The 23293-nt window shown below is 32.5% G+C and overlaps 1 protein-coding gene across 5 annotated transcripts in view; it reads left to right on the forward strand.

Annotated features, from left to right (window-relative positions):
• Nucleotides 1-23293, forward strand: part of LOC126743789 (homeotic protein spalt-major-like) — a 179236-nt gene that overhangs the window by 150225 nt on the left and 5718 nt on the right. For 3 of the 5 annotated variants that reach the window (XM_050451009.1, XM_050451012.1, XM_050451011.1), the window contains exons 2-8: nt 1515-4288; nt 4350-4638; nt 6719-6852; nt 17428-17592; nt 18825-19134; nt 19692-19843; nt 20015-20188. In XM_050451009.1, coding sequence (XP_050306966.1) covers nt 1515-4288; nt 4350-4638; nt 6719-6852; nt 17428-17592; nt 18825-19134; nt 19692-19843; nt 20015-20188 — 3998 coding nt within the window. The remainder of the gene's footprint in view (nt 1-1514; nt 4289-4349; nt 4639-6718; nt 6853-17427; nt 17593-18824; nt 19135-19691; nt 19844-20014; nt 20189-23293) is intronic. The other 2 variants (XM_050451013.1, XM_050451010.1) reach the window with 2 other exon arrangements.

Genomic DNA, 23293 nt, shown 5'->3' on the forward strand with positions numbered 1-23293 from the left:
ATACAATTTTAGTAAAAGGTATGCCCAACCCATTTGAGTTATGCAGGAATATTCATTAAAATTTGACATCTATTATCTTTCAAAAATAATTCTACTAAATGAAACCTGGCACGGAGAAAGCAAAAGAATAGGTTTATCGGGATACTCCATAAGACGAAAAGCAGAACAAATAAAGATGGTACCTGCCGACACCTGTTTTTGCTTTTTGGCTTCTTCAGGGCAGGGCAACCAGAAAACCCAAGAAAAAAGTGAAGAAAAAAAAGAACATTAGGGATCACGAATAGGAGCAAATAACCAATTTGTGTAATCAGCTCTATTAACTCCGGTTTTGGAGGAAACCTACAGCATTTTATTATTTTACTGGATAAATGGATATAAATCTAAGTATATTTTACATCATGCTATTTGTAAATAAATTGTAATGAGTCCAAACAATCCAAAATGACCAATATTTTACGTCTTGGAATAACTTTAATATTAAACCGCAAATTTCGATCGATAACAGTATGTTTAGGCTTATTTTTAATCTTAAATTTCATGTTTTGCTGGCACGTCTTAAATAAAAATATTATTTTAAAACACAATACGAGAACATTGCATAACTTAAATGGATTTAATATTTCTTTTATTTATTCTTCTATAAATTGTGCCAATAGGCGATTTTCATTAGACTTTTATACGTTTTATGCATCAACATTTTTTTTGAATTTAAATCTCAATAGCTAATTTTGGAATGTAAAGCATTTCCTTAAGATTTTCCAACATTATGATGGTGCGCAAATAAGACGTCTGGAATAATCAAGAAAATAATAAATTCATTATTAAAATTGTCCTCATATGCAATTAAGTTATGCTTTAATATTATGAAGCGTGAATTATAATATAATTATATAGTATTGCCCGAGTTGAGGTTCAAAAGCTACTTCTATTTTAGTTAAAATTATACAGGGGTATCTGAAAATAGCACAGTAAAATAAATATTCTTTAAATGAGAAAATATTACTTAAAAAGTTTCGAGCGATCGATAAAATCACAAGCGGCCAAAGCTCTCTTGAGCCCCGAACCGAGAAATAAGACAAAGTCGTCTCGTCCGCACACAACCACCCTTAAGGGCATTCCGGCGTTCACCCCAACGGCTGCTGCACTCCGACTGCCACGTTATACTTTATGGATATGAAATTTCTGGGCGTATTTCCATGGGCGTGGATTATAAGAGAGCAACAAGTGTAGCGGAGATTATTTATGATCGGGTAGCGCCGCCCAGCTGTCATAACCGCCGCTGTGGCTGGTGCTTCGTCCCAGTCGTTTGTCATATTCTGCGCTTGCTCTTGTGGGCCCCCTTCATATTTTCCCCTACTCCTTTCATATCTCATTTAATAATATCTCGACCTATGTTAAGTCGAGCTCCCACCCCGCCGCTCAAAACCGCGTGATGTATTCGAGCGAGCGGACGTACCCGCCGCTCCTTCGGTATTTGTTCGCCCGTTTTATTCATTCCGGTGTTTTGTTTTCAGATGGCCTTGGTACGAACAATGCCGCCGTCGCCGACGAAGTACCCGAGGTACTCATGTGTCAACGTTGTCAAGAGCAGTTCACCGAGCTGCGTGAGTACTTAACGCACAAAGTCGAGTGTGACAAGAAGGCGATTAAACATGACGACCCCGCGCATTCCGATCCGGAAGATATGGTCGTATCGGAGGATGACGAGGAAGACGACGAGTCGGGTGGTAAACGGATCGAGCGGATTCGTCGTCATCGACAGGACGCCGCAAACAATAATAATAGTGTCGACGAAAGTTCACCGGACGATAATCGAATCAATAGTTTTCCTTTCCCCGTGTCTCCCGCCGCCCCTGGACACGTCACCTTGGAGGCTCTACAAAACACTAAAGTGGCGGTTGCGCAGTTTGCCGCCACTGCCATGGCAAACAATACCGATAACGAGACTGCTCTGCAAGAACTAGCCGTTTTACAATCGACATTATTCACATTACAACATCAACAAGTACTCCAGCTGCAACTTATCAACCAACTGCAGCATCAACTGCAAATTGATCGACATAAGGAGGACGACCAAAGCGGATCGCCAGCGCAATCAGATAACGAGGAAGAAAACTCAGAAGAACAATCGCCTCGGACCCCAGTGAAGTCTCGTGAGCCATCACCCATACGCCAACCAAATCCCTCAGATGTTCCTCTTCCGCCACTTACACCTCCACAATCCCAACCTGAAGTAAGCTCTGCCAACCTACCTCTACAGATTCAGCCTCCGATGTGCTCGATCTCCGCCTCATTAGCCTCCACCATAATCACTCATAGTAACGAGCCTCCGACTATGGAGGAACCAAACACCTTGGAGATGCTTCAAAAGCGTGCGCAAGAAGTGCTAGACAACGCCAGCCAAGGTTTATTAGCAACCAACTTAGCAGACGAGTTAGCATTTAGAAAAAGTAAAGGATCTATGTCTCCCTATGACTCAAAAGGGAGAAATGAACCATTCTTTAAGCATCGTTGTAGATATTGCGGTAAAGTGTTCGGTTCCGATTCGGCCCTCCAGATTCACATAAGATCTCATACGGGAGAACGTCCATATAAGTGCAATGTTTGTGGTAGCAGATTTACAACCAAAGGTAACCTAAAAGTTCATTTTCAAAGACACAGTGCGAAATTTCCCCATATCAAAATGAATCCCAATCCAGTTCCTGAGCATTTAGACAAATATCATCCACCTTTACTGGCCCAGCTCGGCCAGCAACCATCTCTTTCACCCGGAGGACCGCCGCATCCTCCTCACTTGGGTTTTCCCGGAGCACCTCCATTTCCGCCCACCTCCTTGCCGCTATATCGGCCTCCAATACCCCCTCCGGAATTTATTAACAGTAGATTACAACCGTCACCTCACACCCCTCCTCATAGATTATTCCCACCCCACCCCTCACTATTTATTAAGCGTGAGGAGCAAGAGGCCCCAGCTGACTTGCGAAAGCCGCACAGATCTCCCTCACCAGTGCCCGATGAGAAAATGTCGATAGAAAATGAAGAGCCTAAACCAGAAATACCTGAGGTAACACCTAAACAAGAACCAAGTGAAATGGAAAATGAGAATGAACCAGAGAGGTTTGCTTTTGATGAATGCAGTAACGAGAGCAGATTTAGTAATGATGAGAATATTGAGCAAAGAAGTCCGGAGGACAATAGATCTGAGATGCAAGATGAACCAGAGAATTTATCAAGTAAATCCCACCCGATGTCTACACCTCTTAGTATTTCAACTGGTCAGCGATTGCCGGCAAATTTTTCTTTTGAGCATCAAAGCTCACCCCCTAGCAGTACCTCTTCAGGCAGCTTGGGACCGTTTCCTACAACGTTTCTTCCTGACATCACAAAAGATCCTGCTATTTATACAAACTTGCTGCCTAGACCAGGTAGCAACGATAACTCTTGGGAAAGCTTGATAGAAGTAACTAAAACCTCTGAAACGAGTAAACTTCAGCAACTAGTAGATAATATTGAGCATAAGCTTTCGGATCCAAATCAGTGTGTGATATGTCATAGGGTGTTATCTTGCAAAAGTGCTTTGCAGATGCATTACAGGACGCACACCGGTGAACGGCCGTTCAAATGCAAAATATGCGGCAGAGCTTTTACTACTAAAGGTAACTTAAAAACCCACATGGGCGTGCATAGAGCCAAACCACCAATGCGCGTACTTCACCAATGCCCCGTATGTCATAAAAAGTTTACCAATGCCTTAGTATTACAGCAACATATCAGATTGCATACTGGAGAACCAACTGATCTCACACCCGAGCAGATCCAGGCTGCCGAGATAAAAGACTTTCCCTCCCCGGGAGGATTTCCTCACCTATCCAATTCCATGCATCCTTTCTTAGGCCAAGGATTCCCTATTCCAGGCTTATCCCCTTTGGGATCCCACGGTATGCATTTCCCAATGAAACTGGACAAAGATGGATGTAGATCTGAGCAAGGTAGTATGGACGATGATGACGATGATGATGATAGCGTCAGTGTTAACACCGATAATCAAAATATGCCTCCTTTCTCCTCGTCTCCCTCTGGAAGTAACAATCATATCAATCCCAATGGTTCGCAGTTTAATAATAGTGATCTGAACTGCTCCACTGAGGATCTTAGCTTCAATAGAGGGTTGCCGTCACCACAGAATATACAAAATGGAGAGAAGTCTCCGAACCGTTCTGTGACCAGTCCTGAGAGTAATGCAGAGATCCAGTCGCCTCAGAATAGAATGACTGCTACACCCGTCCAGGTAATAAGCATTTAATGTTTTAGTATTTGCCCTCAAATTTTAATATAATAAATCTGCATAGGTTCCTAGACCTCCTTCGTCACAGCAAGCCAACAGCCCCACCCCATCAGACTGTAACTCAATGGGAGCCTTGGATCTAACCCCAAAACAAAATCAAAATCTCTTACCGAGTCCAGGACCAAGTCCGGGACCTCCTCCATCCTTATTTTCTGCTTTCGGACTACTGCCCCCAGCTACGCAGCCCTCAGGCCCTTTAATGACGTCAGCGTTATCCTCTTTGACCTCATCGGTGCTCACGTCTACGTCGTTTAGTCCTTTGAGGTTGGCGGTAGGACCTGCTGCAAATATTGGTAAGTATATTAATATTAAGTTATTGTTGTTATGGCTTTAGTAATACATTGATGTCGGTCTAAACTTAACTTCCTTCATTCTAAGGTATTTACGGGAAAATATAAATCAGGTGTATAGTCGCGGAATCTGAACTTATATGCGCATATCATGACATCCCCTTTCTTTACAATTAAAATGAGAATTAATAATAATTCTAACCTCTGTCAAATATGATAAAGGAACTATTGTTCAAATTAAATTAATATATTATATTGAAAATGCTGATATATAATAACACTAGTATATAAACAAACTTTGAAATACATATGTTTGATCTCAAGGATAAAAATTTCTCGTGGAAATATATCAACTCATTAAAAATGGGAAGGATACCTACCATACATTCATTAATTTTTACCAAATTAATTTATAATGAACATATGTTCTTGATACGATATATTTATATCAAAAATTTAACAAAAATCTCGTATTCACGAAATCACAAGTTATCATTAGATTAATTATACTATATAAAAATTTATTCAGATCTAAATCGAACAAAAACTTGAAAATTCGACAATTCATCCATATTTTGTTCTATAAAATCGAATCAATTTTTCAATTTTGATTTAGGGTTGGGTTGGGTTGGGTTTCATTTGTAACTTTGGAAGAATCAAATTTTTTGTTAATAAAAACTTGGGGTCAATTTATGACGATATCTGTAAATTATTTTGCCCGAATCCTGAAGTGTTATTAAGAAACTTTTTTTTTGTGAACTGGCTCTGCCGTATATTGAAATAAATAAATAAATAAATAAATAAATATTTTTTGTTATCTTCTTTATTTACAACGCATATTAATTAAATTATATAATTTTTTATTTAAGTAAGAGTTAAGCTGGAGGTGGGTGTACTAGTTATATGTTCAAAATTTTAATCACTAGCAAAATTTGCAAATAAATGTGAAAAAAACTGTAAACTATTATTGTCTGAGAATACTATATAAGATATAGCAAAAAGTGAAAAAACATTTCTAAAATTATTCTTTCAGACGAGGTTCTTTTTCCGAGGACACAACTTCAATATATTTAGAAGGATAATCTATTATTATTATTATTATTACGTAATTTTGTTAATACAGTTCAAATAAATCTACATCTATTTGTTACCATGCTCTTACAGGAAAGTTAGGAGAAATCGAAGTTCTTTTTTGATTCTCTTTTGAGTATATTATACATGTGCAACAATTTATAATTAAAATATCAATGTCTCTTAGAAGCCACTAAAGGACATCTTGCTTTAGCCCTTGTTTTTTTTTATGTAAATGAGATAGAATTACGAGTTGCATTAATTGAGGAATTATTAGTTTTTTTTTTTAATTTTTATACAATAAATCATTGCAAAATGTTTTCTCAGTTCAAAAGTATCTGGATTCATTTCAAATAAATTATTTGACAAACCCTATTTAATGTACTTTATAGGTTGCAAAGGCATTGACCCATTTTTTTCAGTTTTTAATTGTTCAATATTTTTATCTACAATTGAAAGGCTATACTTTATTAACAATACAAGCCTTATTATTTTGATCAAGTTTATCTATATTTTCATAAGTTTTTAAATTAAAGCCGTATCCCCTGAAGAGTTTAATGTTGAATTTATGATTATACTGAGGGAGAATATACTGACAGTGTAATTTCTTCATTTGGATCAAAGTAGTGTAAAATAATTTTTTTAGTTAATATGCTTTTAAAATTTGATGCTAGTCAAGCTTTTTGGGAAATAAAATAAAATTACGAAAGCTCATTAAAATGTATGATGATGGAATGATTCTTTTAATTTGGAAACATAATTAGGAGGAACATGACCTAAGATTATGTAAAGTATTAGAAAGGGTTAAACATATAAATTTAAAACTCAAAGTAAAATATGAGTTTAGGGCAGAAAAAAATAAATTTATAGTTCATATTTTTTCTAAAAGACGTATGGAGCCTGATATAGAAAATTAGCGGTAATAAAATATTTTAAAAGGATTTTTAGGCTTTTTAATTTATGTATAAAAATGTTTTTTTTTAAATAAGATTTTATTTATATAATTTTTCAGGTCGTGGCAACACGACGTGTAATTTGTGCTTCAAGACTTTTGCCTGTCATTCAGCTTTGGAGATACACTATAGGAGCCACACGAAGGAGCGGCCTTTTAAATGTACCGTGTGCGACAGAGGATTTTCTACAAAGGTATTTATACTAAAAAGTTCATTATAATTTAACAGAATATTTGATGAAAATATGAGTGCTTGAAAGAGTGAAAAAATGCAAAACATTTTTTTAAATAATTTAAAATTTCAAGCTTTAAAAGTAGGTTTTTATTACTTGAGTATATGAAGAATTTTAATTTAGTGATGCCTCTTATTTGTCGCCAATAAATAGTGTAAATATAAATTTGATTTGAAGAGACCTTAAGGGTTTTTGCTCCCTGAAAGCTCTTGGGGTACATTTTCCATGCACTTTTAAAAATATTGTTTAGTCAAGAAAATTATTGTTCTTGTACTTAACCAGGTAATTGTAGTTAAATTTTCCAATCAAACTTTCACATTTTATCTCATATAGAAATATTAGTTTTAGTTTCCACAAAAATTAAAATCTATATGTATTCCCTAAAAGAGAGAATATTTTAAAGTAGTTTTTTAAGTAATTTTTAAATAGGTTTTTATTCCTACTAATATTTTTTTTTTAATTGTTCTAATATTTATAATAAATATGATACAATAAAAAAAATAACCATTTTATTATGAGGATCAAGGTTTTAATGCCAAGATTTTTTACCCATTAAATTTTCAGTTTACAAGCCTTTTCCAAAACCCTTTTCTTCTTTAGAACCGTAAAATATGCGTATTTTCATATATTTTGAAGTTCTATGAAGTTGTTATTTTATATCGTATATCAAAATTACACAAGAAAAAAATTAATTAATTCAGTAGCTTATCTTATAAAATAAATATAATGTAATGACAGTATTTACGAACGCACTGCACTAAACTTTTTTGATTAAGCATTTTTAAAAGACTAAAATTCACCTAATTTTACTTCTTTATTTAAAAATTCTAGAGATCTATTAAAAAATCACTTATCATCATTAACTGGTTTAAGAAACTCAATATAAAATAAATTGTATTGTTTCAGTGTTTAGGTAAATATATTTGGATAGTATATAATCTTATTTATTATTTTATACATAAAACAAATGTCAAACATGATTCTTCTTTTATATTTCTAATATTTGAGAATGTTTATGGTTAGGAATAAGATCTAGCTTAAATTTATAATTAAAGTATCTCAAGAATTTGTTTTCTACACTCTTAATAATGACTTATAGGGTCCATACTGAGGTGCCTAAATAATTGAACCATATTCCAGCTGTGAACACACCAACCCAGCTTTTACACTAATTTTACTGCTTCTAAAGACCACCTACCTACAATTCCTAAAAGTAAATTTAAACATTTCATTAGGTTTTACTGCTAATTGGTCATATTGCACTTCATTTAATATAGTTGCTGCCCATTAATTGTGTAATAGTTTACACAATCTCGATGTTTTTTCTTTAACTTTTAAAAAAATTTTTAACATCTATCTATTAAAGGTTATCGAGATCTTTTTGTAAAAAACTGTCAAGTTTTTAAGTAATAATGTAGATTAATGAACCATTCGCGAACATTATAAGCTCACAGTACTTCAACAGAGACTCCTTACCGTTATTAACAAATAGATTAAAGCAGCAATATAGAGCAGTGTTCATCTTGGGGCACTCCAGAGCATAGCTTCACCATTTTAGATATAAAGTTACCAAATGCAATAAATAGCTTTCCATCAGTAAGAAAAATATGCAGCTAATTCAGTAGACCATCCGAGAAACCTATAATTTTTAATTTTTCCATTACAAGTGATTGACCTTATCAAATCCCTAGGAGAAATCAATGTAAACAATATGAACCTGACCTCAAGGTCTCTGATAACCTGCTTTGGTAAACAATAAAATTAGTTTATGTGGAACATGCTCTCTTTACTGTGCCACTTTAAATAGCTAAATATCAGGCTGTCAAAATCTTTGAATGGATAAACTACGATACTTTTTAACCTCGTTTTTTGACCCTGATTTAAATATAGGGGAGATGTACCTATTACTTGAAATGGTTAACATTAAGACATTTTGTATATTTTCATACAGCCTACAAAATCTATTACCTATAATTATTCTGACAGGCCTTCAATGTAGATCAGTTGCTAGATTGTCATTGAAATTTGCCAATAAATTGCTGCCATTGAGGTTGCTTTTCTTTATTTATAGGAAAATGGCAACAACGGTGCCACGGGACTTTATAGTCGCCTATTATTATAATATATGATAATGTTGACAATGAAACCACCTAATTCTTTGACAGACAGTGAGGGCAAACAAACGTGAGCTTATTCTTTGATTGTTCCTATTTTCTATACAAACAATGCCAGAATTTAATGTTAATCAATTCCTAGATTGTCATGATGAAATTTTCCAATAAATTGCCATCATTGAAGCTCCATTTCTTTACTTTCCCAGAAAATTGCAACAGCGGTGCCTCTACACTATATAGTTGTTTATTGCAATGATATTCATGACAAATGACATGATATGATAATGTTGGCAATGAAATAATTTAATTTTTTTTGACAGACAGTAAGGGCAAGCAAATGTGAGGTTATTGTTTATTTGTTTCTATTTTTTACATAAACCACGTCACAATGCAATGTAGATAAATTTCTAGTTTGCCAATTAAATTTTCCAATAAGTTGCCATAATTGAGGCTTCTTTTATTTACTTTTATGGAAAATGGCAGCAGCGGTACCATTTGGCTATATAGTTATCTATTTCAATAATATTTGTTACAAGTGGCAAATGATAATTTTGACAGTTTATCCACCTACTTCCTTGACACAAAGTAAGGGCAAACAAATGTCCTGAATGAATTCCAGGAGTGCCTGTAAGTAATAAAATAATTTGTCTTTTATTGGCACGATAATATCTTAAGTTCTAGTAGTCAAAATTTTGCAATTATTGATTTATAGATCACTGTGAAGGTTCGTTAGTCTTTTCTTAAAAAATGACTAAGATCTGTTCTCTACAAGTCAAAAAAGCGGATTTTAATTCCAGGAGTGCCTGTAAGTAATAAAATAATTTGTCTCTTATTGGCACGATAATATCTTAAGTTCTAGTAGTCAAAATTTTACAATTATTGATTTATAAATCACTGTGAAGGTTTGTTAGTCTTTTCTTAAAAAATGACTGTTCTCTACAAGTCAAAAAAGCGGATTTTAATTCCAGGAGTGCCTGTAAGTAATAAAATAATTTGTCTCTTATTGGCACGGTAATATCTTAAGTTCTAGTAGTCAAAATTTTGCAATTATTGATTTATATATCACTGTGAAGGTTCGTTAGTCTTTTCTTAAAAAATGACTAAGATCTGTTCTCTACAAGTCAAAAAAGCGGATTTTAATTCCAGGAGTGCCTGTAAGTAATAAAATAATTTGTCTCTTATTGGCACGGTAATATCTTAAGTTCTAGTAGTCAAAATTTTGCAATTATTGATTTATAAATCACTGTGAAGGTTTGTTAGTCTTTTCTTAAAAAATGACTAAGATCTGTTCTCTACAAGTCAAAAAAGCGGATTTTAATTCCAGGAGTGCCTGTAAGTAATAAAATAATTTGTCTCTTATTGGCACGGTAATATCTTAAGTTCTAGTAGTCAAAATTTTGCAATTATTGATTTATAGATCACTGTGAAGGTTCGTTAGTCTTTTCTTAAAAAATGACTCAGATCTGTTCTCTACAAGTCAAAAAAGCGGATTTTAATTCCAGGAGTGCCTGTAAGTAATTAAATAATTTGTCTCTTATTGGCACGGTAATATCTTAAGTTCTAGTAGTCAAAATTTTGCAATTATTGATTTATAGATCACTGTGAAAGTTCGTTAGTCTTTTCTTAAAAAATGACTAAGATCTGTTCTCTACAAGTCAAAAAAGCGGATTTTAATTCCAGGAGTGCCTGTAAGTAATAAAATAATTTGTCTCTTATTGGCACGATAATATCTTAAGTTCTAGTAGTCAAAATTTTGCAATTATTGATTTATAGATCACTGTGAAGGTTTGTTAGTCTTTTCTTAATAAATAACTAAGATCTGTTACTGATCTCTACAAGTCAAAAAAGTGGATTTTAATTCCAGGAGTGCCTGTAAGTAATAAAATAATTTACCTCCTATTTGCACCCCAATATCTTAAGTTTAAGTGGTCAAATTTTTGCAATTATTAATTTATAAACTATTTGGAGGCTCTTTAGTTTTTTCTAAAAAAATTACTAAAATCCATTTACTGGTATCCATGTGAGGTTATTGTTCCTATTTTCTATATAGACAATGACAGAATTTGTTATAATAAAATTAAACAGTGTTATTAGAAAATATCTTGTTCTCCTATTACGAGTATTTACTCCTAAAACTAATATATTTTAATCAGAAATACCACCACTTAAAATTTGTTTATAAACAGTAAAACAACGTGACAAATTACAAATAGCCAAAAACCTTATTAAGAAATCTCATTTGTAATTATTACGACGTACAAAGAATCCAGTTAATGCACTCGAGACACTATTTTCGGTCCGCATCAGGATGAATAATAACACGTTTAAAATAGGCGCAAAGTTCAAGAAAGCTACCGAGTGAAGAATGTAACGATGCCATTTACAAAGCACTTTTTAATCGAAAACGAATATACAAGGTGCAATAAATATTGAATAATTACCAACGGAAATAGCGATGGCAGCAATGAACCCGAATCCTGAAGAATTCGTCTGCATTTTTCACACCGAGCGATCCTTAATGACGACAAGTTAAAAGAAAAGTACAGTTTAACATAAAAATAAGGAGGCCCCATCAAAAATAGACCGCATAGACATATGGCATAACTTTATTCTTGGGCAGTTTGCCAACGGTTAATTCGAGATGTCTCCGAGTCTATTGTGTACGATAACATTTCAATCATTTTTCAGATCGGCCCGATGCGGTAAATAAGAAATATGATTTGGCATCTGGTGTTATTGATATTGTGGTTTAGACATTGTTTTTTTTAAATTTATCGTCTTGGCAAATGTTTGGAAATTTTATTTCTCTTATTGTTTAGTTTATGATGTGTCGTCTACATTTTAAATATTTTTTTTGTGGTCATAGAGTTATTTGTCATTAGTAAAGCTGTGGTTTTTTGAAAATATTTCACTCTAAAAAAAGAACTTTGTCTTTGTTAGGCTTATCACTAAATATTTTTTACTATATTTACCATATTTTTTTTATAAAGCTGACAAAAATATTAGTTGCAAATAATGAATTTACTAAATTTACATATAGATTTTTAGTGAAGTTTTTATTTTTTATAAATTATTGTCGCTTTTTTTTGCATAATCTCATAGAACACGACTGTTGATTTGTTTATCAAAAAGCCTATTTTGGTTGTAACTTGAAAACTTGGCTTGAGATAATTTGTTAAAAGCCAAAGTGTTAAGAGCCAATTAAGGTTAGTCCGCTTACTAAAATTTAACAAAATATTGTTGTCACCAATAAATGTAGTATACTTAAAATTATATGAAATATAAATTTGGTTTAAGTGTACTTAAAATTTTTAATTTTTTTTAGAACTTCTTGTTTCCTGAAAACTCTAAAAGATTTTTTCCACGCACTTTTAAAGAAATTATTTGGTCTGATTGATATATGATATACTCTTGCTTTTGGAGATTAGAATTCACATTATGTTTTTTGGAAAACTTTCCAGCCAAATAGAATAGAAAAAATAATTTGGGTTCTTTATAATATATAATAATTTTGGTTCGTTTTGAAAGGTAAAAAGGTCTAAAAAATTTTAAGCTTCTCTATCGAACTGCTCTGAGCCTAGGCAATTTAATTCGTTTATTTTTTAATTTTTAGATGGTTAATTTTATTCCAAAAAACTATATAAAATGTTACTTTTTCCATGATTGTAAAATAGTTTCTTATATTTGGATAAACTTCTAGTATTTAATTGACCATTGTGATTGTCTTCCAAAGTTTTTTGCAAATAGATAGATAATTTTGTTTCATTTAATAGTATAGTAGAGTATAATTTTTTTTTTCTTATATTTTATAATAACTAATTTTAATCCTTTAAAAGAAAGCATTTTAATGCACTTCTTTTTTACTTTTGCAAATTTTCGCATTACAAGTAATGCGAAAATTTGCAAAAGTATTAAGAAATATTAGTTTCATTAAAAAAAATAAATATTTTGATTACCTAAAAGAAAAATTATTTTAAACTACTTTTTTGGATTAATTTTTCTTCCTTTACATACTAACAAAATTTTTCGGTAATTTGTTCTCTTATTTTTTTACAAGGGTCAAATTATTAATTCCAAGGTCTTTTTCTTCCCTGCAAAGAAACCACATTATTATCCGAAATATTAAGATACATCCATAAAATCTTCATGTAAAAGTTCTTATTAGTAATTGAATTTATTTATAATTTTTTATCAAGTTTTATTTCTTTTAAATTAATGTCTCCTATTTTTTGCATGATCTGACAAGTCACGACTATCAAATTTTTTATAGAGAGAGTATAATATGGTGTGAAACTTTTTAAAATAATAAAATTATTGAGTTTGCATAAAAGCAAGTCGTTGAGTATATTGAATTTAATCACGAGTTTTTTGCCACCAATTTTAAAAATAATTTTAATGCCTGTAAGAAATAGTCCTATTTTGTTGAAGTCAAAAACTAAATTAACCGAACTTAAAAATGACTTACCTATATTTATACACACTCAATAATTCTATGGGAATATGATTTACTATCGGGTTGAATTATAATTGTTTTAACGTTAAATTTAATAAGTCATCTAAAACTAAATCGTTTTGTATACTGCATATCAAATTTATATATAATTCTTATGTTAAATTTATTAATGAAATTTTCGTAAACTTTACATCTTTTAATATAATATATAAATATAATTTCTAAGATTGACTATACAAGGTGTCTACTATAAAAACCGCCAAACTTTAAGAGGTGATTAAACAAGTCATTTGCAACAAAAAAGTCCTATAACATTTTTTCGAAAAGTCGTTAGTTCTTCTGGTATTTAACATTTTTTGATTTTATCAAATTTCTTCATATAAACAAAAATATCTCCGTTATTCTTACCACCACATAAAATGTAGGTATACCATTTGAAAGAGAATTAAATTTGCTATAAGATGGGTATATTTAAGTTTTTGAGTACTTTTTTATACTGGGTGTTATCAGAAGTTAATTGTAACATTTGGAAAATGTGCAAAATTAGTGGTATCTTCTTCGTTGTCGTTTTTCTAAAATTTGGTAAAGAGGGACATTTTTTTTTCAGCAAAAACTACTGCATTTAATATGCTTTCCCTGTGATAGCTATTTGTTTTTACAGCAATATCATGGGCAAAAGAAAGAGAACCAGAAAATTTGAAAATTTTTAAATTTTATATTTCTTGATTGACCAAAATTAAGAAAATTAAAATTTCATTAAACAAACCTAAAATTATAACAATTGTTTAAAATGTCTTCCCTCTTGTTCAATACATTTGATGCATCTTCTTCTGACACTATCAACAACCCGTTCAAGTTCAACGCGTTTTTGTCGCATTTCATTGCAACACACTAATTCGATTGTCTCGAGTATTAATGTTAAAACTATAAACATTCGATTTTAATGTGTCCCAGACATAAAAGTCAAGGGGCGTAAGGTTAGGGCTTCTGGGTGGCCATCTTACCGGACCGTATCTTCCGATCCATTTCTCCCCAAAGCATTGATTCAAGGAATTTTGCACAATTCTGCCATTATGGACTGGGCATCTGTTCATTTGAAACCAAAGTTTCTATCTAGGGGCTAAAGGAATTTCTTCCAGAATGTCAACAAGGTCATTATTTAATAAATTTGAAAACTCATTGGAATTGAGCCGATCAGGAAGTATTACAGGCCCGAAAAGGCGACTTTCATTAATCCTATCCATACGTTGACCCTTATCTCATGCTTAAAATGTGAAACAATAGTCGCATGAGGATTTTCTGTATGCCATATATGGTTATTTCTTAAATTAATTATTCCGGCTTTTATAAATGTTGCTTCATCTGTCCAAAATATTTGATCTGTTCCCCACTCTTGCAACTTATTCAAGTACCACCTACAGAACTGAAGCCTCACTTCACCATCCACTGGAAATAAATCCTGGACTTTTTTCAAATGAAACGGATGCAAATTTTTTTTTAAGAGCTCTATGTATACATGGTGAATCCTTAATGCAGCACCAATGCGGCGAGTACTTCTAGATCTATCTTCTGTAACAGCAGGTTCTTGGGTTCGCAGGTTCTTGTCTCCAGCGTTGACCATTTTGACCACTTTCTCTAATCCGCAAACCTCGAAAGGAACAGGTTCCTCACTGGGTCTAAACACTTCTGCAAATATACTTCTATGGGGTTGCCGTCTATTAGGAAAACGAAGCGCATACTCCCCTGCTGCCTCCCGCGAGTTTCCAATTGCGACACCGTAAATAAATAAGATGTCCCGATATTCAATGTTTGTGAAATTAGGCATTATTTTTTTAAGCACGTTTAAATCAATAAAATTACTTATTTAACTACTTTAAGTCGAAGTGAAAACTTCAGTTCTTGACAAATTGTAAATATCTATGCTTTTGTTTTAAAATTAAGTAATACATGGTTTGTAAATTTCCTTCTTTTGCGGATCCATTGCCATTTACAAAAGAAGTAAACCTGCCTTTTTTCTTAAAGAATGAATATCGCGATATTTTATTTGTTTACGGCTTCTCTAATGGAAATTTGTGGAGTACTCACCGCATTGGTGCTCAAAAGATCAAGAAATATAAAATTTGAAAATTTTCAATTTTTGTGGTTTTCTTTCTTTTGCCCATGATATTGGTGTGAAAATAAATAGCTATCACAAAAGTAAATATATCATTGGAAAGCATATTAAATGCAGTAGTTTTTGCTGAAAAAAAATTATGTCCCTATTTACCAAATATTAGAAAAACGACAACGAAGAATGTACCACTAATTGTGCACATTTTCCAAATGTTACATTTAACTTCTGATAACACCCGGTATGAAACATTACTCGAAAACTTAAATATACCCATCTTATAGCAAATTTAATTCTCTTTCAGGTGGTATATCTAAATTTTATGTGGTTGTAAGAATAAAGGAGATATTCTTGTTTATATGAAAAAAAAATAAAGAAATTTGATAAAATCAAAAAATGTTAAATACCAGAAGAACTAACAACTTTTCGAAAAAATGTTATACGACTTTTTTATTGCAAATGACTTGTTTAATCACCTCTTAAAGTTTGGCGGTTTTTATAGTAGACACCCTGTATAGATTACGACAATCCTTTGAACATATCTTGTCACAGTTGTTAAGTAATTCTTATTGGTATTAAATATATAATTTAAATTTGTTAAACTGGAAAATACATTCAGTGCAATTTTTGCTGCCAGTGTAGTGAGATTTTGTTTTAACCGTACGTACAATACAGTCAATATGCAAAAATAACATCTTGATTATTAAACACAATTATAAATTACTGTTGACGTGAATTTTTTATCTTTTTGATAAATTAATATTAAGCAGTGTTCCCAAAATGAATTTAGATGCGTTTAATAAACACAATATTTAAACCACCAGTTTAACATAAAAATTAAACTAAAGATGTTTAGAAATTTAAAAAAGTGCTTTTCTATCAATTTATATTTAAACTCTTAGACATATTTCCCTTTACAGAGTAAAAAAGCATAACTTAAATGGATACGATCTTTACTACATTTAAAGAAAAACTATTTTTCTGTTTATAGTAATTAATTCAAATTGTGAAAATATGGCAGTTACACAGGGTGTTAACAAAAATGAATGATTAAATTTCAAAAGTCGTTTTTTGTTCAAAAATATTTTTAAAAAGTTTTGATGAAGATGGGTTCAAGAATGTAAGGTTTCTTAAAGGATTTTAAAAAAATTATCTAAACTACTTTTTTTTTCAGTGTTATTACTAACTAGTATTAAGTTCCTAATTTAATGTTTAAGGGGCACTAACAAAAAAAGAAATATTTATGAAAAAAATTTGGACAAGACTTTTTTTGAATAATGATGTAAAAATCTCGATTTCTTATTTTTCCGATTTTTTTGGTTACATTTGTGTATCCTACAATTTAAATTTTAGAATAAGTTTATTATATAATAGATTTTATAGTAAATTAATCTTTTTATAATAAATTGTAAAATTACATTTGCATAACCTTATAGATCACGACTATTAAATTATGATTTATTTTTTATACTTAAAGAAAAATATTTTACTGTCTGTAGTTATTAATTCAAATTGTGAAAATTTACCTCTTATAGAGCGTATTCGAAAAATAAACGAGGAAATTTGATGAGGTCATTTCTCGTTGAAAAATTAAAAAAAAATCAGACATAAATAAATTCCTTAAAATATTAATAAAATTTAGTAAAACTAAATTATTCTTAATCAATGAAATTATGATGATATAATAAAAGCCTACTACATAAATTCTTACTAAATTTCTATAAAAAGTAACTAGTACTTTTAAAAGTAAATAGTACCTAATACAAGTACTAAGGCAATACAATTTTATACTAATCCTAAAAAAAAAAAAACTAACAAAACAAAATAATTCTATATAATTTATACGAGTAAATTTACAGGATGGTTGCGAGTGCAACAAGCAGAGGCGTATCCAGGAGGACACGAAGCCCTGGAACATCAGGGCTCAATTCAGAAAACCTCCCGCCACCCCCCATCACAACATCCCTTCAGTATTCCCTTTACCGATGAGCCCCGGATACGCCTCGACTTGGATGCAACTCGCGGTAAGCCCATTTTACATTTCAGCTTTCCATATCCAGAACCGACCAATAGCCGGGAATAAATTCCCGTTAAGTATTAGTTAAAGTTTACTCGTTGAGGTTTCGAAAAAATCCTGCAAACATATTAAGTACTATGGGCTTTATAATGAGTTAAAATATACATGATATCTCAAAACGGCATTTGAAATCAGCTTCGTTGTATATAATTATAATAGTTGTTATTTTTAAAGAGGTTTTCACATTTTTGTTTTTTTTTTTTTGCATTTGGGTCCTATTTTTAAAAACATCTGATATTATATAAAATATTATCCAAAGTGGCTGAAATTCATTTTCCATAAATGATCAAATTTATGCATAACTTAAATGAATGATATGCACAAATTCTTATTTCTTAGTTTTTGCAGTACGATTTTGAAGAAAAATTTTAAGTATTGTACTTGTTGACTCTACTACCTTCTGTAAAATAATTCAAGTTTGCATATGAAGAATTAAAAAAATCCAAAACGGTAAAATAGGACTAGATATTAATAATTAATTTTGTTTAATTCAATTAATTGCATAATTTAATAGAACACGATGGCCTAAAAATAGCGTTTTATGTTGTCCCTACTTAACAGACTATAGAATAGTAAAATTATGTGTAAGTGGTTTGAATTATTCAAAACTACATTGTATATTGTATGAAATATTTGGCTTTCTGACAAATTCACAATAAAAAATAAACATAAAAACGCACTTTATGAATATAAAGTTTAAATACAAAGTATTTTCAAGGCATTTTTCAGTTTTATGGAAAAATCTTCATAGAAAATTTATTCACTCAAACTAAAAAAAACTCTGATCCATAAATACAGAAAGCATTACATTTTTTTAAGAAAATAATACAAAGTCAGTGTAATAAATTTTAATAGAATAGCCTCACGTATTTCTCTTATTTTAGAGTGTCATCAAGCCTTAAGAAACTTTATACTTTATATCTAGTTTCTTAGAGAGGATTAATAAACATAAACTTTAAAAGATTTTAATTCATTTTTTTTGAGTATTGAAAAGTACACTTAAAGCAATCTTTTTTTATTTACGAAACGTTCGATAAAAGCTTACAGCAACACAATGCATGTTCACAGCTTATATTAAATATCTCCTTAATATATATAGCTCTAATACTTCCTCCAAACAGCTTCATAAGTTTCAGATTTTAATCCAAATTAATAGCAAACACTTTTTTATCCTTGTAGGGAAACATGAAACAGCATATGCTCACCCACAAAATCCGCGACATGCCCCAACACATGTTCGAAAACAAGACTCCTTCACTAAGCGGAGACGATTCTACCCCTTTACCACCGAGCTTACCATCCAGAGAACAATCGAACGACACCGAACCACCTCAGCAAGTGCAACTACCGGTTCAACCTCAACCACCTCCGTTGGCACCAGTCTCGCATCCTCACCTTCCACCTCAGATGCAAGAACAAAAGCAAGAGTCCTCACAAATTAAGAGGGAACCCACCGAGACTGAGCTGCCGTTGCCGAAACGTCCTCCGAGTAAGTATTTTAATTATTTTCGTAACGTTCGTGTAAGTTTTTAATCAAATTTTGCAATGAGAACGGAAATCATTTCGTTTTGTTTCAACTCGTTAATTTGCATATTACGAACAATGATTCAAATCCGTTACGTAATTTTTTTTTCTGTCTCGCGGTGAATTCGTTAGAAAATATCTTTTAATTGGCGAGGTGAAATTGTGCTCGCCGAGGAACAACGGATTTGCTGAATTTAGTTTGGTCATAGTTTTTTTTTCATAATTTCCAACGAAATTAGTTACCGTTAATGTCTTTAAGATGTTAATAAACTCAAGAGATTTAAGATTAAATAAATAAGATTTTCCATGCATAACTTAATAGGTTATGACATTCACTTTTATACTTATACCTATGAAACTAAAACATATTATCAATCTATTGTTCCTCTGTAAACCATGTATATAATTCAGTCTAAACAATGTCATAATCTTTCTGAAAAAAAATGAAATAACTTCATCTCGCTTGCACTAACTACGAGCTAGGTTGTGGGCTAACATGTGTGTGGTGTGCGTTTTTTCCAGGCTTGCAATCAAGCAAACACTTATGCCACGTATGCAATAAGAACTTTTCGTCGAGTTCGGCCCTGCAGATCCACATGCGCACCCATACCGGCGACAAACCGTTCCGGTGTACCGTGTGTCAGAAAGCCTTCACCACCAAAGGGAACCTTAAGGTATGTAAGGTCTGCTTGGCTTACTAACGCGTATGCTAACAACTGTTTTTATCTGTGGGGTTTAAGCTTTGGGTGTTTTGTACGATTTTAGTGCATGTACTGGGTGATTGAGTGTAGACTACTCTTAGATGAAGGTCTGGTATATTCTTTCTAAGCAATGGTTTGTTTCAGGTTCACATGGGTACCCATATGTGGAGCAACGGGGCGTCGCGACGCGGCCGTCGCATGTCTCTCGACCTGCCCCCCATTCCCATGACGCCCAAGGATTCCGAATTTCTGCAGCGGAGGCCCGACCTCTTCTACCCGTACCTCCCGGCTCCGTTCCTTAATGGCATGCAACAAAAGGTAAGAAAAATTTACCTAATTCTTGAATATCAAACAATTCTGCTTTTATGGACAGTTATCATCGAAAAATTTACAAAATATCTGCCCTCATCAGTTTGAAGAAAATTTCTTAATAATATTAAAATTTATTAAATTATATGCGTTTGATAAATATTTTTTTTCCTGATATACGAAGTACTAGCTATACCATAGAATTAAAAGAGTCATTTTAAATGCTAATCCCTTACTGGTTTAAGAAGTTCAGGGGCCGTATTTTTGAAACCATACGAAATTAGAGGATTTCGCATGAAAAATCGATATTCGTATTTTCGACCGCATCGTGTGTGAATTTTTTCGCATGCGGTGTCTCGAATGGGTATATACCATTCGAATTTCAAAGTTCGTGTGCGATTTTCAATTTGATTCTGCCAATTGTCTTGTTTTGATTTTAAACTAGCTTTGTTTTTTTTTTAATTTGTGTGAGTTCGTTAAGTATTTTCGTCATGTTTTTTTGTTGTTTATTAAGAAAAAAAAAACAACTATAATCAAATGGCAAGATTAAACAATCTTGGGCAAAGAAACGTCGTCGATGCACTGGAAGAGACTGAAACTCTAGCAGATAGAAGGAATAGGATGTACTCTTCATTTCTTGACCCCTTTGAAATGTATTGAGATGCTCAATTTATTAAATTATATAGATTAAGCAAGCCTATTACGATGAAGTTAATGTGCTCTTTATGTGCTCCAGGGAGACTGTGTAATCTGTCCGCTACTTTTATCCACAAGACTTGTGCAGTTTTAGCTGAAAAATCTTGGGTGAATTTTCCGAATTTAATTCCAGGTGTTCTGCCTTAAATGAAATTAGTTCCTTCTTTTCCTCACTGGACACAAATTTGCAATATGTTTTATTTTTTGAATCCAACTTAAAAAAAGTCAATTCAAAAAACCCAGGAAACGCCATGAAAAAAACCTCAAAAAGCCCTGATGTTTTTAAACTTAAATTTTAGGTTGGGTTAAAAAATCTTTATCGTCTTCATCCCGTTTGACATGGCCTTTAATAGCACTCGACTTTGCTACGTTGCCACTACATTTTATGTTCGTATGCGAATGAAATTTCGAATGCTGTTCAAGAATGCACTTTTTAATTCGTGTGCGAATTTTGCCGCTCGACTTTGTTTGCATTCGAAGATTCTCGCATGGATTCAATAATACGGCCCCAGGTGTTACAGGACCTACAAAACTTTATAATACATTATAAAAACATTATAAATATATCAAAAAATATTTAAACTAAATATAAACCTTAAGAATATTTAATTATTCCAGGTGAAAACGGCGAAAACAATTTCGATCTTTATTTAAACACAACCTGACATTACACTTGTAATTTAGGTTTTACCCTTGCACTCAAGATGGCCCACATTATCGCGACGAATTTCTTGTGCTGGTATTTGCGCAAAAGAATATTTCCTTTTTTTTAATTCTAGTTGTGGCTGAAGTGCGCAACTAGGTCTACCCCGCTTTCTTGATATTATATTAGATCTCATTAGAATTTGCGCCAATCCAAGTTTGAACTCAGCCAGTGGCAAATAACATTCGTCAGAATTCGTACTTATGACCGATCTTCTCTATAATATACAACTGTTACAACATAACATGTCGAGGAAAAGAAAAAAAATTCTTAGGTAAAATTTTTTTGATCTTATTAGTATCCTATAATAGGCTAGGATGGAATCCAAAAAATGGATGATGAAAGATAGACGAGGGATCATAATGCGCTTTTTTTCCTTTCTACAAAATCTCTGCACTTCAGAAATAGGCTGACTGCCTACATAGCTGAGGTTCTATTGATGCTGTAGTAACTATTTTATTATCAAACCACGAAGATCTGTATCATCCAGTCGAGCCACTTTGTCAACAACCCTGCCCCTTCTTTTTGTTTTTCATTGCAGATTCCTTAGGAAAATCAAAATCTGGAGTTCGATTTTTGCAAACAGTACCAAGAGGCAAAATGCCCTCTTTGCTGAGATAAACAAGTAGTGGAAGGCTTGTAAACCAATTATCAAAAAAAAATTGTAATTTTGATTCCTTGGAACTGACTTCTCCAGTTCCTTTGAATAATTTGTCTTCCTCAGCTACCTTCCAATGGCGGCTCCTTCTTAGGGTCAATTGGTCAATGACCCCCTAAAATAATCTCATAAAAATACCAATTTTATTAAAAATATCTTTTATCTAAAACTTCACTGTGAATTATAAAATTCTCTAAGCAGTCTGCATTTGCAAAACAAATAATAAATATATTACTAACGTCGCGCCTCGCGCTCATCACACAAGCCCGTGGCTGGGCCGTATTTTAAATTGTCCCTATACAGTTCTTATGGCTTATGGAGAAATGCATGTAAAATAGAACAAAGAGGGCAGATCCGCATTTCGTGAGCGGGAGTGAGAGTTACCTTTCAGTTCTATATCGCTAACGTAGTCGACGGCCCGACTGGATTAATGTATTGTTTTAGTTAGTTACTGTATTTTAAACAAACTAATCGTCTGTGTAAAATTTTGCGGAGTTTCGAAATTGCATTGCGCGGTCATGATGAAAGTAACAGCTCCAATAATCCTGGAATTTTTCTGGGCCTTATCGATTTTGTTTCTGAACTGGGTTTAATGTTTAAAGAACATATTGAAAAAAGTACAGTATTTAAAGGAACATCAAGAACAATTTAAAACGATATATTAGAATCAATGTTAGCCATTGTACATACTCATATAATTAAGGAGATTGGCCAGACAAATTTTGTGGCAATTCAAGTAGATGAGACCACAGACAGCTCCAATAAAACGCAGATGATTGTCTGGTATTTTACATGAAAGATTTTGGGAATTTGTTAACCCTCCAGGTACCACAACACAACATTTAACTAATGTAATATTGGAAGAACTTCAATTATTAAAAATTAATGAAGCACCTGAAAAATTGATTGCCCAAAGTTACGATGGTGCATCAGTCATGAGCAGTAAACTGGGAGAAGTACAAAAAGCGGCGAGTCAACATAAACCGATAAAAATATTTTTCGCAAATTTACACGCATTTTCGTCCTTTTTCGGCCGATCTCCAAAACGTACGATGGT

Source organism: Anthonomus grandis, chromosome 13 (assembly GCF_022605725.1).
Source record: "Anthonomus grandis grandis chromosome 13, icAntGran1.3, whole genome shotgun sequence".
NCBI classification, from domain to species: Eukaryota; Metazoa; Arthropoda; class Insecta; order Coleoptera; family Curculionidae; genus Anthonomus; species Anthonomus grandis.